General features: G+C 36.9%; 2 protein-coding genes across 3 annotated transcripts; one reads left to right on the plus strand and one right to left on the minus strand.

The window, feature by feature from the left end:
• Nucleotides 1–11: 11 nt before the first annotated feature.
• On the plus strand, nucleotides 12–4,143 carry LOC141905798 (dolichol kinase-like). 2 transcript variants are annotated; one of them, XM_074794833.1, is made up of 11 exons: nucleotides 12–163; nucleotides 252–342; nucleotides 451–527; nucleotides 668–916; nucleotides 1,159–1,325; nucleotides 1,658–1,720; nucleotides 1,799–1,984; nucleotides 2,691–2,909; nucleotides 2,994–3,162; nucleotides 3,392–3,568; nucleotides 3,642–4,143. In XM_074794833.1, exons 1-11 carry the CDS (start codon nucleotides 46–48, stop codon nucleotides 3,788–3,790), a joined length of 1,665 nt encoding a protein of 554 aa, XP_074650934.1. In that variant the 5' UTR covers nucleotides 12–45; the 3' UTR covers nucleotides 3,791–4,143. The 2 variants fall into 2 exon arrangements, with proteins under 2 accessions (XP_074650934.1, XP_074650935.1); XM_074794834.1 differs by lacking the exon at nucleotides 1,799–1,984.
• A 680-nt stretch (nucleotides 4,144–4,823) lies between these two features.
• LOC141905508 (leucine-rich repeat serine/threonine-protein kinase 1-like) lies at nucleotides 4,824–17,049 on the minus strand. The gene is made up of 30 exons (XM_074794384.1): nucleotides 16,677–17,049; nucleotides 16,344–16,594; nucleotides 15,687–15,861; nucleotides 14,796–14,984; nucleotides 14,560–14,696; nucleotides 14,139–14,362; nucleotides 13,807–14,021; nucleotides 13,524–13,696; nucleotides 13,303–13,438; nucleotides 13,070–13,211; nucleotides 12,774–12,986; nucleotides 12,581–12,690; nucleotides 12,384–12,493; nucleotides 11,964–12,095; nucleotides 11,714–11,884; nucleotides 11,192–11,455; nucleotides 10,949–11,114; nucleotides 10,549–10,676; nucleotides 10,299–10,456; nucleotides 9,773–10,027; nucleotides 9,407–9,690; nucleotides 8,944–9,324; nucleotides 8,710–8,846; nucleotides 8,372–8,629; nucleotides 8,065–8,289; nucleotides 7,852–7,977; nucleotides 7,591–7,782; nucleotides 7,336–7,503; nucleotides 7,143–7,256; nucleotides 4,824–6,610 (listed from the first exon to the last, which is right to left on the minus strand). Exons 1-30 carry the CDS (start codon nucleotides 16,699–16,701, stop codon nucleotides 5,171–5,173), a joined length of 6,699 nt encoding a protein of 2,232 aa, XP_074650485.1. The 5' UTR covers nucleotides 16,702–17,049; the 3' UTR covers nucleotides 4,824–5,170.
• Nucleotides 17,050–17,551: the final 502 nt, after the last annotated feature.

Raw genomic sequence — 17,551 nt, forward strand, 5'->3', positions numbered from 1 at the left:
TTGTGATATTTTTATGAGCACTTAATATGTAAAATATGCATTAAAATGACACTTTCCCGAGCTGTTGACGGTATTTTGATAAATGTTTGCATTGTATTGAGTTTGATACTGTATCTAAGAAGTTTTGGTTTTACTGATTCGGTCGTTTATTTCACTCAAACAGGTAAAAACCAGCGCAAAGCTTACCATATTCAGCAAAATCAAGTCCAATTCAAATCTATTTTATTTTTCCTCTTATTATGACATGATAGTGCTGGCTCTACTATGCGGTGTTGTTGCCACATACCTTGAAGTTCAAAGCTGTTCGCGCTTGATAAGTCTAACAGTGGGATGGAAACTTAGGTAAGTCCAAGTCAATAATGACGTTAGAATACCTTTGAAAAAAAAAAAAAAATATAATTTAAGATTTGTACTTAGGATGATTGTTCAGTCAATGAAATTGCATTTCAGACCCAACGTCAGTACTGGCTACAGCTCTGTTGTTTTGTTACCATTCGCTTTGTTGACAAGAGGATTTCTAAAACCAGGTATGAGAGAGATAAGTGAAAAATAGGCCCCTTTTCTTTATTCCTCCAACAACAAATTTTTTGAATCACGTATTCGCAAATTATCCACTTCCTTCGTGAAAATACTTCTAGTACTTACCTTTACTATTATGTTATTGTAGATGATTATAACATCGCGATGTCGTTATTCACGACAATAATTCTGATGTCGTCAATGATTGTAATCTGTTCGGTACAAGTTGCCAGCTGTAATATCAGCACGAAAGATTCGCGAGCGCGAAGAAAACCGAACCAATCGAACAGCAACATACTCACTGATTTTATACTGCCGTATCCGTTCAATTTGTGGTCGCCGTCACATTTAGCATTGGTTTTTCTCGGACTCTGTTTCCTCTACAGTTGCGGAGCTGGTAAGATTCTCTTACAGATTCCCTACAACTCCTTGATTCTTTAAAAAGTACCAATTTAGGAGGAGTCTACAGTAATTTGGATATGAAAGTTACGCAGACATCCTTGAAATTTTCTCCTAATATCGAGGGGCCAGTTGCACAGTTGTGACTTAAGTCCAAAAGTGGTCTTAGATCTTAAGACTGGTCTTAGTCGTTAGATTGGCTATAGTCTTTCTGATTGTGCCGTTTTTGTGTAATTTCAGGTTGGTCGTATTTCCTGGTCGTTACATTCTGTCAGATCATGTATTTGTGTTTGCTAAGCGTTAGTCTTCACGAATTCCCGGCCTCTTTCACAATCGGTGAAGCGATGATTCTTACGCAAGGAATAACGATGTTAGTGTTCGATACAATCTGTGATATACTGAGAAAAGTAAGTTTAAAAACTGACATATTAAATTGTGTATGAAACTGAATGGGATCTTTCACGGTTCTAGCAGAGTAGGCCTACTGGGAATTCAGGGCAAACTTTGGAAATATTACGGAAATTGATAGATTTTATTTACCGATATTTAAGAAATATGTTGTTTGCTCATTGCGTAGTGTTGTTGACAGAAGCAAGTTTCTTAAATTATTTTTATCATCCAGTAACCTATAAGATGTTGTAAGAAAAAATCGAAAAATCACCCATAAAAATACTGCAGGATAAACTAGGAAATGTACCGGAATGTTGATTAATCATATCACCACTATTATCTATTGCAGGTTGATTTATTTGTTTGTCGGTTTGACTCCACTGTAAGCTCTGAAGCTGCTTATATAACGAAAGTAAGATTCAATCACATCGGTAAGATTTAAATGTCGATATTCTCCGAGTCTGAAATGATTTTGCGCTTTCCGTTGCAGATTATATTCGTATCGTTATTGCTGATGTCGATTGTTTTATATATGGTGCCGCGATTGAGAACGTCCTCACTGTTTTATACAGCATGTTTAATCATCTGTCTCATATTTACATTACCGTTACTGTATTACGGAATACAGAAAAATGTATTTACATGGCTTTTAAACTATTTATTCGTCAAAGAGAAGGTATGTTTGAGCAATGTATAAGGCTAAACAAAAATGATACCTTGTTTCTCCGCAGCGGCCGGGTCATTTTTGTAAAATATGATAAAATTTATAAACAGTTCATTTCTATAGCGGCCGGGTCTGTTATGGTGAAATTGATCACGATTTAAAAAAAAGTAATGTATAGGGTAGATAGGCGGCCGGCCGGGTCAACATTTAAGCTCAGCAGAGCGGAGAAACAAGGTATCAATTTTTTTTGGCCTAATTATTGTTCCATATATGAAGGATTTGCCTTATCACATGTACATATGTGTTTTTGGGCTGATCTAGGAAAATTGGAAGGCCAGGGTTGAGGGATGGGGTCCAGTTCCATAGTCAAGACTTACGACCAAAAGTTGTCGTAAATCTTAAGACTTGTCTTAAGTTGTTAGATTGGCTATAGAACTAATTTGGTCTTAGAACGGTCTTAAGTCTAAGCCCTGACTATGGAACCTGCCCCAGGAGAAAAGAAAAGGCATTTCTCTGATAACGCCGAGTCAAAGGCTTCCGAAATGTTGCGATTTCCGAGAGGACGAGCGTCAAATTTACAGGTTTTAATGATCACTTTCTTGATGAAGAAGGCCACCACAATGGGAAGGCAGAGGTCCAGATTCCCGAGATCAGCCCCTTAAATCCGCCCCTGGTTTTATGTTCACACAATTAATATTCTCAACTCTTTCCATTGTAGATTTATCTAATCGCGTACTGGGCATTTATAACGCTGATATGTATAGTCATTGTGATCGTAAAAAATAAACATTCCTCATCGCAACAGAAAGTTTCCACGAAAGTACGAAAATACTTCCATTTAGCAGCAGTATTGATCTTCATACCGGGGTTAATAGTTGATCCAGAACTTCTCCTATTCGCATCCGGAGCAGCATTAGCAATATTAGTCTTATTAGAGGTACGTAATCAGTCTTATTTTATTCATCAATACCGGTATATCAACTTCAACAACATTTTCCTGAATGTCTCGTATTTTGTTCAGTTTATTAGATTCTTACGAATACGACCACTGGGCGAAATACTGAACAACGCGTTTCGAATTTTTTTGGATGAAAAAGACCAAGGATCTTTGATCGTCACTCATATTTATCTACTGGTTGGGTGTACCCTCCCACTGTGGCTATATCCGTATTCTTTAAATATTCAATATGGTAAGAATATGGCAACGAGGAATCATTTTTTTAGCCTTTCGAAGATTCAAAGGGTTAACTTAAAGTTTTAAGTTACTTGTAAAATCTGAAATTCTGACGGAAGATTCCACGGGTTAACTTAATGTTTTTAGTAATAGTTATGACGTGTAAAATCTGAAATTGTAACAGGTAAATTTGATGTTTCATTTTGACAGTATATCTATACCAACTATGTTATTTATATCTGTAGGTTGTATGTTGTTATGGTTTGCCGGTATTCTATCAGTTGGTGTAGGAGATACTGCAGCCTCTGTTATAGGATCAATGTGCGGCCGTCATAAATGGCCAGACGGACACAAATCAATGGAAGGAACGTTAGCCGCGATTATGGCTCAGTCTCTATTTTGTTTCGTGATTTCTATGTTTGGTACGTACCGCTAGTTCCTGTTTCGGATATTCTGAATAATGAAATTTATGATCATATATTTTTTTATTTGTAGGTATTTTGCCGGAGTTTTCGCACAATTGTATCATGATGCTCGTGGTTATTGTATTGACGTCTCTTCTAGAAGCGTTCACTACACAAATAGACAATCTCATTCTGCCGTTATACGCATACAACTGTTTACAAGCATTACTAATGGCCTAATGTCTATTTCAGCTTAGGTTGAGAGGACGTCGGGTGGCCTAGCACAGTCAGTTTTGGAAGAACTCGCCTGATAGAGGTCTTTGTGCTGGTCCTTTAAAGACCTACCTATATCAGGCTTGTACTAACAAAACTGACGTCCTCTCAAGACATTAGGAGTTTTCAGTTTGATACCTCGATTTTTGCATAATGAATTTTGATCTGATTTAAATTGAAATAATTGACAGTACTGTTTACTTCATGAATTCAATACTACTTTGAATGACGAGTGGCGATTGAAATTTATTGTGAACAAATTTGAATATTTTTTATAATTCACCAACTTTGATGGGGAGTGCATTATTATATCGTTGATGTACGCGTGTATTATGTATTTGTTTACATTGATTGATACAATGCTTGTAATAAACGCATCGAATTTTATGTAATGGTTATATTACATTAATGGAAAATGAAGGACGATGCTGTCACAATCATTCATGGCTTCTTAAGATAATCACCGATAAAGTGGGTCCTGGCTCATATCCAGGGGATGAGAAAGCTAAAGTGGGTCCTGGCTCATATCCAGGGAATGAGAAAGCTAAAGTGGGTCCAGGCTCATATCCAGGGAATGAGAATGCTAAATCTCAAGTCATTTTTGGCCAATTGGGACTTCAGGAAATTGCATTAACTTTCAGTCCGTACACGGAATCCAGTTATTTTGGGAAGTTTTGAAGACGCTTCAATGATTGTCTTGATCGTTGGTTCATACATGTATCTACACTAAACTGGCCCGATCAGAATCAAGTTTAGCAGCAGTACAGCACATGATCAGTTGATCCTCTGTCAGCAAGCGTCGCATTCAAGCATGCAACCTAAAAAATAATTTCCTAATCTAATTTCCTCAATAAAAACCATATTTGGCAATGAAGACTATACTTACAAGTTGAAAAATTATAGTTATCCTGTAGATTAGTAAAACCCATTAAAAAAATTAAGGCGAAGAAATACTGAATAAGAAAACCCAATGATTTTCATGTATCAAAAATTTGCGTATTTTATTTCATTGTTACCACGATATATCAATATATGACGCATCATCATATCAAGAATGTATTACAAATCAAAATATAAATAGTGTTCTCTTAATAGCACAATAACATAAAACTGTTCAATCATTTGAATTTACACTAATTCACCTTCATAAATCATGGAATCATTTAGAAAAGTAGATTTTATTTGCACACGTTTTTACACATATTTGTTCCACTATACAAATACATTGCACAATAATGTATAAACTTACAAAATTATCACAGATGATTAAAAATAGAATTTTCAATAAAAAGAAACTTCTTTAATGTAAGAATTCAACCGAACATGTAGTTTATGATTGACGGAGAATTACACATATTTTTTCCTTTCTTCATCCTTAAATTTTATTTCCTCACTTCTTAATTCCTGGAAAAATTTATGCAAGTCTTTTATTCCTTTGCAGTCGTTCGCTTGCCACACGTACAGCTGATAATGCTCCAATGAGTCTGTATCTTGTTTAGACATATTACATGATTTCTGCGCGACGATATACCTATCACCAACTGGTATCAACTGTTTTATCACACCTCTCGTCAGACTGTGTGCGTTTGAATGTAAAACACCCATTATGCACCCATAATCAGCATTATCTCCAATATTTACTACTATAATTTTGCCATTCTTTTTGCTAATCCACAACGTATCCTTCACCACAACAACAGACGTCACGATGTTACGAGCAGTTATTGACGGTGTGTGTTCCAGATTAGGATGAGTCCTCACAAACGCATGAACTCGACTGACATCTCCATCCCCACTTACAGTAGAAGCATGCTTCCTCGCAAATGAGTGATCTAGACTGTTATCCCTATCCCCACTTATAGTAGAAGCACGTGTTTTGCCATATGAAGTATATTCAGCCTGTGGATTTGGTAAAGTATGACTTGTAGAATTGTACACAGTACTGACGCTTTCAAACGATTTGTTCTCATCAGTTTCCCTGACGATCATTTGCGCTACTTTTTTCAACGTTTCCTTGTCATTCTGCGAACCGTCGCCGTCCTCTTTGACTACTAACGGCGACTTATGAAGACTTCGCAGGAATACATCGGCGAGACTTTCTTCTGTCGTATCGTGTTCGATATCGTCTAAAATCGACGACTCGACGTCATCACTAGTGTCCGATTTCAGCGTTGACTCTAAAGTAGAAATCGAATCAATTGAACTATCGGCTGCGTCTGCTTCTGCGTCTGCTGCAGAGAACGTTGATGTCATCAAACTCTCTGCGATCACCGTATTTATAATATCCGTGTCGCAGTGAAACACGCGAGTTAATTGACGAGAACTCGCCGAAAACTGAAGAATACGCGTAGCATCTTTCTGCATGCACCAAACTCTGTCATCCAACGATTTCAACGATTCGATTTGCGCTTGCGCATCCAAGTATATGCGTTTTCCTTCGATTTTACTCGTTTTTGTACTCAGAACGGTTATCATATTACCTGCACTCACCCATATTTCATATTGGTCTAAAACGTGTTCCATACATTTCACTTCTGATGATGAACAAACTGTCTCATGAGTAAGTATGTAAACTTTCGAAATCAACTGCCATTCGAACCTGACTTTTTTCCCTTTATAAAATGACTCGTAAAATTGATCGTTGTCCCTGCTTGATGATGAAGTGCTGGTATTCTCCTCATGGGCGTTCTTTGTTCCATAGATGACTACATAACCATTGCTAGTACCGATATAAATACGCTGGTTGAATTCCTGATGTCCATATATGAACGACTCCCTATCAGGTTCCTGAATAAAAAAATTCAATCAGAGAAATTGAAAGTTGCAGTTTGTCTGGTACACATTAATCAGTCCTAAGACCGAAGTTACCGGCAATGAAAATACAGTGGAACCTCGTTAGTACGATTCGGCTTACAACAAACCTCAGTAGTACGACGAATTTAAGAATTTCCAGCTTTTCCTATAGAAATGTTTGCTAAGTACGATCACATTAATAGGAAATATCCGGTAATGCGATGTAAAATCTTATGGGCTCCTATTCGTTTCAATTGCCATAAATAAACACGCATAGTACCATGGTCCAAAATAAGTTTCCCTTTTTTAAAGTTGGACTCGTATGCATTATTCTTGTGTCCTCTGAATCTTTTGATTGCACATCAAAGTTGAAGTGAAGTATTTTCAGGTAATTATAGAATTGAGATAATTATGGAATTGATTTTATCAAATGGTTGATGAGAAATTTAGTTAGTAAGATGATTTTTTCATTTTCCCACGGACATCATAGGAATGAGGTTCGACTGTTTATGAATATTCTCTGTACCTGTCCAGTTGAAATTTCATGATATATCGACATAGGAACTGCATCTAATGAGAATCTCTCAATCCGTTCGAGCATTCCCACTTTTGGGTATGAGTAAACTTCAATCTCATGACTCTGAAAATGTAAAACTGTAAGTCACTAAACAATTGATCAAACAATAATGGACATATAGTTTGTATACGATATTCATTACCTGGTTTCCGAGCCACAATGTATTTTCTATGCGAGCCGCGAATGTGAGTTTAGGTCCAGGAATCGGTTGATTCTGTTGAAGAAATCCACCACGACGTATATTCAGACAATGATACATTCTACCTCTTCCTTGACCACCAAACATCCACAACAGTTGATTTCTATTACCCTGAAATATAACACCCATATACCGGTAACAACAGAATATTTTAGAATTTTTGAAGTTTTTGAAGTCGACCAAAGATTTTCAACATACCGCATAGAGGCAATTGACATTTCTCAATACTGGTTCATCATCCATCGGTTTCACTCGTTTCAATGCAAGGAATTGCGGTTCCTTCATTTTCTTGATGATAGTTTCAGCAGATGGACGTTCGTCGGGCCGAGTGAGCCAGCAATCTCGCATCAACTTTTCCATAAATGGAAACTGAGTATCAACGCTAACATCCTATTAGAGAAGCAAAACGACAACTTAAATGCTGCACATTGAGAATTCTTATTATTCAATGTATGGTACCTTCAGTTGAGGTCTTTCACCACGTTTAACTGCTTTGTTGACTTCAACCGGGTGATGATATTGTTGATAGGGTGCATAACCAGACATAAGTTCATACAAAAACATAGCAAATGAAAATATGTCCACCTGCGTGTAAAAATTTCAACATCAGTTTAACGCGAACATTCACCGGAAATGAAGAGGAATTGTTTGTACAGTAGACACTCATCATACCTGCTGATCATGAGCGACACCAGTTTCAATTTCAGGTGCAATGAATCCCGCAGTTCCGTCATTGCCTATGATCCCCTGTGGGGTGCTGAAACGTGATATGCCGTAGTCAGAAAGTTTCACATTGATCGGTTTGTTTTCATCAAGGTTGAAGACGAGTACATTCTGTGCCTTCAAGTCGCGATATATGATGTTACTGTCGTGGAGATATTTCAAAGCAAAGCCAACCTGTAATATAAGTATTGAAAAGTAAATACCATCCATCAGTTCAAAGCCATTTCGGTGTTTATCTAAATATTAATTTATTGACCTGTAAGGCAATTTTGTGTGTCAGAAGGGGACTAAGTACGCTGGAATATGTCTGAAGTCCCTGTTTTTGAGCGAACTCTGTGCCTCGTTGCTCGAACACTTTCTGCTCTAAAACACTACGTAGACTGCCCAACGGTGCGTACTCAATCATCAAACAAGAAGGTTGAATACCGGCAGCGATTAATGAAATCACAAGTGGATGATGTAATCGAGCCATCAACGTAACCTCCTGTCTCAGGGCTCGCAATGATGATATTATCTGAAAACCGCAATAAAATATCAGGAACTAGTGAATTTTTTTCTCATGTCATACAATGTTTAAACTTCATGTTTATCTACCTTTAGGCCTCGCTCCTCGACTGTAAAATCCAATCCCAAACTGTCCAAACGATGTGATTTCCGACTATTCCTCATCTGCTCTGCTTTATGGCTGTCCTGACTTTCTTGTGATGAGTTGGAGCTACCCGTTTGCCTAACTATTAACCCAACAAAATTCATTCTGGTTATTTGATAAAATTTTAAATTCAATATTGCAACCTTCAACTGTTGAAGGTCTTAAGTTGAATTACGTACCATTTTCGCTGCAATGCAACAACTTTACAGCAACGTGTTTCTGTTTATATAGAGCCTTATAGACATTAGCAGCGCCTCCTTGTCCGAGTAGTTTATGTTTGCTCGGGTCCAAAATCAACTGTGACTGGTCCAAGTGCAACTTCGAAGGTAAATCGGCCATTGTCAAATCCGGAATTAGTTCTCTCAAAGGAATGCTTTGCTTTTGAATACATTTCATGTGAGTTTCCCCATCACTCAAAGCGATAGCGCAAGCTTCATAGGTGAAACAGGGAACTTGAGTGATTACTTGAACCATCTGTGGATCAGGCTGTTGACTAATACAGATTGGACACGGGATGATTCGCTGGGTCAATGGTTTTCCACGTCCAAAACCCATAAGACCTGAAAAAATTATTCAAAATACATATAATTTCACAATGAAAACCGGAAAGAACATCTATTGGGACGCAGAGCGAATGATTACCTGGAAACCACTCGAGCACCAGCGTATCGATCTGATCAGCTAAAAAGCCGAGAGGAGAAAAATCGTGTTCTTTCGAGAAAACCGAGATCAATAATCCCTGATTCTCATCCAGATTTGCGCTGAAATGATCGCTAGATGATTCAACGATGAAATGCCCGCCGCTGTAACACACCATAATTCCCTTCTGCCAAAAGAACATTTGATCGGTATCGGTTTCGATAAAATTCTGGATGCCCGTATTTCGCCTCAATCTGTTACTAAACAATGTACTGGTACGTCTTCTCCTGAAAATCATCAACATATTTGCTAAGGAAATATATAGTAGGGTGACATTTACAAATATCAGAAGTCATATATAAAACTTACAGACTCCACTCACGAGCCAGGAAGGTTTGTTTTCCGAGAGTACTTTGTGGTTGTGGTACCGGTATATCATCCGTTTCAATCTTCTGATGTAATTTTAAATGAACACCGACCAGCAGACGTGATATCAATCGACTCCAGAAACCACTTGGAATATAACTCATCTGGTACCAACGATACATAATTTCGCCGGGTGAATACTCTTCATTGCGGTCGTATCCAAAACGATTTTCGCTGAGTTTTGACGGAATGAAAAGCCTAAGAAAAAATGCAAATTGGAAATAAAGTCCTTTGAAGTGCCACTGTTGAGACTAATGAAAAATATGGCGTTTTAACGAATTTGGCAGCATTATAAAGAATGGTATTTCCATTGAATTTGAGCAAATTTGTCTTCTGAAAAAAATATTAAGTAAACAGTGGCATTAAAACATCGTTTTAACAGATTTTGACTATATTTGTATAACAAGCATTTTCAACGAGTTTATCTCGCTGTCTAAGTAATAATTCATGCTTTTGAATATACCAGTACCTGTTGCCGTCGATTTGAAGAGCGATGTCAAATCGTTCGAGAATGTGAATGTACTTTTTACCTAAACCGGCAAAAAGCATGTTTTCCCCAGATTGCATTAAACAAGCCTCAAAGTCACTTATTCTAATCATTCCATTGTTCATGTGTCTCACGATTGACTATTGAATAAAAAATTTTTTAAAATGCATATAATTTTTTCTGATTTGAGTGATGGGTAAAAACTATGACAGCTGGCTGGTCAATACTATACCTTAACGTTGATTACATTAGCGAGGACTTTACACAGCCAAGACGGATCAATGAAATATAAGACATTGAGGGCTCGCTGTTGGTCGTTGAAATGTAGTATCAACCCGATTTCATGCAGAAATCTCACAGCTGGAAACATAAAGAACCTATGAGGGTAAAACCAATCCAAACTCAACTATATCGCACAATCGTTTGATAACCTATGATGAAACACTCTTTCTGTGGTGTGATGATATAAATACTTCTATATTTTTGAAGATGACTACCAATTTAAGGATCTATTCGAAACGCCAAATAATACATGTATTAGCTCGGGGTAACATTTTGGACTCGTTTTTTTCTTCTTTTTTTCTTATCGTGAAATTGTATAAAACGATCTTTTGAATCATTCATGAGATTACCATTGGCTACTTCTTCATCCGAGACGATATCATTAACATCTGTCGGAATCTTCTCAATCAACTGATCGAATTCAACCGCCAACAAAACCGGTGGAATCTCATTTCTGATCATTTGTTCTCTTTTGTTCAGTATAATTCTTTCAAGCTGTAAATAGCTGTGAGGAACCTGTAAAATGTGAACGCCAAGAATGTAAGATCCACTATTCCAACAAAATTACTTTAAAAAAATGGTGCTGTACTTACAAGTCTTCCAAAAAGTTTTACAGACCGATTTTTCACATCTGTAATACTTTCAGTGACGTTATATATCGTTGACTTCAGCATATCGATGTTTTCTTTAGTGAGACACGACACACAAACGAATCCTCGTATCTGAGGATACCCAGGCCGGCCGTATTTCTCATAGATTGCATCGGTTAGTTTCTGAATGATTATCTCTCTTCGTGATGGATCCAGTTTATCCAGATAAGTGCCAACAATTATGACACAAGAATCAGGAGCCCTTGCCTTCAATAGATTCAATATTTAAATTACTGTAGGTTCTAAGAGATTTTGGGTAAACTCTTATGGGGTAAATATTAATTAGTAAGTCAATTGAGTCAACAGCAGCATTTTCTAGAGTTCAATACAATACATGTACCGGTATGTTAATCTACTGAAGCATTTGCCATCATACGTTGACTGAAATATTTCAATAATGCTCCAACACAAAAATTTTACATAATGAAACACAGCTATATTTTAAGCCGTGCTGAGGATTCATACCTGAATATTAAGAAGCCACGTGCGAATATTCTCGACTCCTTCCATTTGTAAAGTAAGATTCCAGACAACTAAATACAGAGCATTGCTCGAAAGGAAACACTGATGGGTAACATAGTATTCCGACTGTCCAGCCATATCCCAACACGAGAACTGTATGCTAGGGCCATCAGGCTGAAGAAGAATATCAAAATTTCACCCTATTGAGAAAATGTTTAGAAAGCTAATAAAGATGATATTCAAGAAAAGCTACCTTAGGTGCTGGAAGAACGAGGTCATTAATATCAACACCGACAGTAGTTGTAGACAATTGTTGATAGAAATCGGTCCTGGATGTTTTATCTTTTGCAGACAATACTTTCAACAGAGTGGTTTTTCCGCGACGCTACACGTAATGCATACAAAAATAATACATTAAGGATCACGTTGTAAATGTGGTTGGGAACATTGTACATGTGGTTGGGAACATTGTACATGTGGTTAGGAACATTGTACATGTGGTTAGGAACATTGTACATGTGGTTGGGAACATTGTACATGTGGTTGGGAACATTGTACATGTGCTTGGGAACATTGTACATGTGCTTGGGAACATGGTACATGTGCTTGGGAACATTGTACATGTGCTTGGGAACATTGAACATAGCTTTCTTCAAAATAAAACAAATGATACCTCCTTTCCGACAATCACTAACTTCATCCTGTAGAATGGTCTTGAATCGCGTAGTTGAGCTTTGAGGTTTTCCATGAGTATTTTTGAAACTTTCATGCTGTGTACATCCTCTGAAACGATAGATGCAAATGTTTTTGTGAGAGTGCGCCAAGAGTCTTAAATATCTTCACAAATTCAAGATCAATGACTGCACGCACCAGAACCTAATGTACTCAATAAAGATGGATCAATAGCCTCTTCATCGACCAGAAGGTGACATTTTACCGGCAATTTTCCAAGTTCTTTAGGCAATGACCTGATCACATTTCTGAAATAAATAAAACACACATGGATTTATCGACCATCTCGAAAATGTTAAGAATATAAGACTCTTTTCTAATGGACACTTACTCTCGTAGATCGATCTTCTCGATGTTGATCATATCAAACAATACATCAGGAACTTCATACAGATAATTATTCTGCAGTGAAATGTATGTCAGCGTTCTGCGCAATGCCAGCGGAAGTGATAGTAATTTGTGTTCCCTGACTTTCTCTTGAGCTTTGGTTTTCCTCTTTAAAGCATTTTTCAATAGCTTCGGTAATCTGCCTTGCATCTCATTTCTACAATATAGGATGAATAAAAGTATGTAATAGCACTACGAAGCAAAATGTTCATTTTCGTGGTACACTATGTATATGAATACCTTCGCGTGTCTTCATACTTCTCTGGGTCACCCAAACAATTTCCTCGCAAATCTAGTTTTTCTAGCTTTTTCACCTGCCACCAGTCATCCTGTGGCAGCTGATCCAGAGAATTGTGCGCCAACTGAAGGTCTTGAAGATTAACTAAAAGATTTTGAATAATTCTTTTCATGAAATAGAACCATTTAGCTTCACTGCCAATCCTGAATCAATTCAGATGGCAAAGATTATTTACCCAGTCTGCAAACACTTTCCGGAATTTGAGTAATCTGATTTCGGTTTAACCGAAGAATCTTCAAACTAGATGACCAAAACATGTCAATATTCTTGACGAAATATTTAAGCATGTTACCACTCAGGTTAAGAGATTCCTGTAAACCATCAAAGATACTTGAGAAATCAAAATAATATGGAGATTTTCTGATACAAGATGAACTTTTTTCAAGTTGAATATACCAATTGACAATTCCATGGCTTTGGAAACTCAGTCAAAAGATTGTGTGAAGCATCTAATTTGATGAGACTAGTTGCCTGACAAATTTCAGGTGGGAGCTCAGACAGCCGATTTTGTGAGACATCTAAAACTTGTAAATTTCCGCAGTTCCACTGAGCAACATACGATGTTCTTTCTGTGAGTATATGAAAATGAAATAATCCACGTTATATAATCAATTTCTTATCGAAATGAGCAAATATACATGTCAATAAACTTCGATGTCTTAATGAATCATAAACATACGTGTTGATTCACATGCGTCAAATGAGGAGCTCATATCGAACATTGTGTCCATCAGTGTATTTGTCAAACTGTATAGATTAGCAGAATTAAGAGGAGCGTTATGTAGATGACTGAGACTGTTGTAGGATAGATTCAAAACTTCTAGATTTGGTAACTGGAAAATCTCAATCGGGAGTGTCGATAGCTTGTTTCGAGCCAAGTTTAGAAATTTAAGACTGTAAAATAAGAAAGAAATTCATTATAATCAATGAGATCTTCAATAAACATGACAAATTCTAGCAAGCCTCTATTGCAAGAGCAATGAAAAATTCTTTGTTATTGTAATACATTACTTTTTACAGAGAATTTCTGTCGGTGCCTCAATTATGCTTAATCCATTCGAAGAAACATCGCACTCATCCAAAAAAGGCATTTCCCATGGCAGCCAAGAAGGCAGTTGCTGGAACTTAATCTCTGACAAATTCACTTTGACCAAATTATCTAAACTGTTCTCAAGCCAGATTCTTGGTATAGTTTGGATGTTCATACGTAGATTGCGCCAGTTTAAATATCCACTCTGAAAAGATTGAATTGCATATTCATGAAAAAAAGCTTATCAGGAAGTATAATTGAAAATGAGAAGTTTGCTTTTGTTCCATCACTACAAGACCAGGATCCAGTTTCATAAGAAAGGTTTAAGCTTATAACGGTGGGGCATTTCACATTTCAGCTTGGCGTATCTCTACAAAAAATATTACATGAAGGGGTATTTACCCTAGAATTTTCTGGTCCACTGAACTCAATAAAACGTCGAAGTAATTGCCCGCAAGCTTCAACGTGATCATTCACCAACAACTGGTTCAATTCAGCACCCTTTTTAAGAAGCATAGTCGCGATATCTATATGTTCAGCTACAACAACAAAAATATTAGCATATTAGATCTTTATATAAAATGAAGGCATTTAAAGACAGGAAAAATATTCATGTCAGTAGTTGATGATAGATTTACCTGAAAGTGCTGCATAAAGCGCGGTGAAGTTTTTCATATTACAAATATCAGCAAAAGGAATTCTATTGACCGGCAAAATAGCGTTCAAATCGATATTATAGTTCAGCAACATTTCCACTATATCGATATGTCCAAATAAACACGCCCCGTACAATATGACGTTGATATTCGGAAATCCTGTTATACTCACTGCAATTGACAATAAAAAAACATTCAATTCACAATACTTATTTATATCTTAAAAGATCAAAGGTTTAACCTTTCCCAATTAAAAGACATGTCAGGCTAATAATTAGTGAGTAATGTTTCTGATTTAGTTTGGGAAAGTTTTGAAATAGGCCCTTAGACCGATTAGAAAATCATGATATTTTGATGATCGGGCCTGGCTAGCTACAACCCGGATCCCAGAAATATTAGGCCTAAAAGAAATGGAACTAACTGCCTTATTTAAGAATAGATAAGGTCATACTGGTGAACAAGTAATTTCATCCAGATATCTACATTCGAATTGATTGATTTTCACAATCGTAACAACGATAGGCCTATTCAAATCACACTTTAGATCTTTGGTAGAGAGTTCAAATAGTTGAAAATCCATAGAAGCAAAAGCAGTACAAATCTCATTTTCTAATGAGTATATATATATATATATATATATATCTATTATAGCAAACGTTTTCAGGAGTTACATTTTCCCCTCTTCAGGCATAGCGCAAGTAATTAAATTTTTAAAAATTTTTTATATGAAAACATTTAATCACTTGCGCTATACCTGCATAGGGGAAAATGTAACTCCTGAAATCGTTTGCTATAATAAATATATATATACTCATTAGAAAATTACACTTTGTCCGTATACCAGCCAAGATGACAAACTGATTCCTTGATTACCTGGCCTGTTGGCTTCAATGATAGTTTCTATGACGTTTTTGTGTCCATTCATTACAGCTGCATGGATCGGCGATGTTTCACTAATGACCGGATCGTGAAGTTTGGCACCTTCCTCCAGCAGATAATGAACTATGTTCTGATGTCCGTTCTCACAAGCGAGTTTAAGCGGAGTGCCCTGTTAGTATTTTAGAGTGTGAAAATGAAAACGCATTACCATAAAGGGAGCTCGCATTCGAATAGTTAGTCTGTACCGGCAATTTTGCCATTTTTAAAACCCATCTTCCCCTCGTGCGAGCTTGGTACCATACTTTTTTATGTGTACACATACATCTTGACAACCTCCCTCATCAAAACATTGTGGCCTAATTACTGGTATACCCTGAAACAACTGATCTATGCTGGACACTCTCACTGATGCAAGGATATTGATTTCATTGATTAGTCACAAATGAAGTACGGTACTGAAATCTATTTTTGCATCGGATCATTTTTGAAATGTTTTAGGAGATGCCTCTTTGCATTAAGTTATCTTCTAAAGAGATATCCCCTTACAAGAAAAGTACATTGCTTTTAACCTCGCCCGCCCCCCTAACGAAGTTATAACCGGTAGCACGTTATTCCCCAATGTTATATTTTAACGATAGAATAACAAAATACCTCATCTGAAGACACTTCCATGCATAGATATGCCCCATAATTCAGTAAAATCAGCACTATATCTTCAAAGCCTTTTTTACAAGCTTCATGAAGGAAGAATCGTTGAGATTCTCCAGGATTCAGAACAAAACTGATTAGATCTTTGTTCGCATCTAGCAAACATTTCACAGTTGTACAGTCATTGGTCTCTATTGCATCTGATATACCATCCAAAATTTCCTTGAATACATCTGGGTCAAATGATGATGGATCTGAAATTGAAATTCAAAAGCTTTAAATTTTCTTTACAGAAAAAAATGCCTGAAAACATTCTACACTCAAATTAAAACCCACCAGAACTTCCATCCATTTCAGCCATATGAAACGTATACCGGTATTACTTTCGTAGATAGTGTAACATTCATAAATCAATATCGGGGGTTTGCGACATTTCACATATATTTTCGATTTCAACGACGACGGTCACCAACCATCCGTTACTTGAAGGTTGTCTCGAGGTTGAAGCGTTGAGTTACGAAAAGTTCCAAAACTTTCTTTAAAACCTTCAATTCAACGAATCCAGTAAATTCTACCCCGCCTCGATCGATAGCTGGACATCAACAGCTAAGATCTGCGCAGAAATAATTAAAATGCCCGTGACATATACAATTTGATCAACTTCGGGGTCCCGAGATTATCAAAGTTTTAAGTTTCGACCTCCATTGATATCGCCTGGGAATTCCCTTCTATGGCCTCACATACTTCCTGGTATTGCGCAATTACATTAAATTCAATACATTTGGGCCTAGGTGATTGTGATATGAGCGCTTAAATGTGTAGTTGTATCAATAGTGTTTTTTAGTTTGATTTTGTTTGATAAATGATACATCAATTATTTCATCCATTGGTATATAAATGTTAACCCTGATGCTAACCCTAATCGTCCCCCATCCAGTTAGATATGCACCTCATGTCTCACCATACAGATCTAAATAGGAGTGCTCCAACAATAACGTAAGTGTAATAACTCCTGCCAGGGAGAGGGGTGCGCTCCGTATCCTAGATCGTTTATCCGGGCTTTGGGGAAAGAATTCCGTCAAAGAATCTTTTCTTATGTTTCAAAAGCTACCGTACTAATTATCATACCCAGTTGAAAATCATCAGTACAGACATGGTACCAAACTTTCTGATCCTGGCCGTATCCTTAAAATGTGTATGAAATAAACAAT

Source organism: Tubulanus polymorphus, chromosome 5 (genome assembly GCF_964204645.1).
Source record: "Tubulanus polymorphus chromosome 5, tnTubPoly1.2, whole genome shotgun sequence".
NCBI lineage: Eukaryota > Metazoa > Nemertea > Palaeonemertea > Tubulaniformes > Tubulanidae > Tubulanus > Tubulanus polymorphus.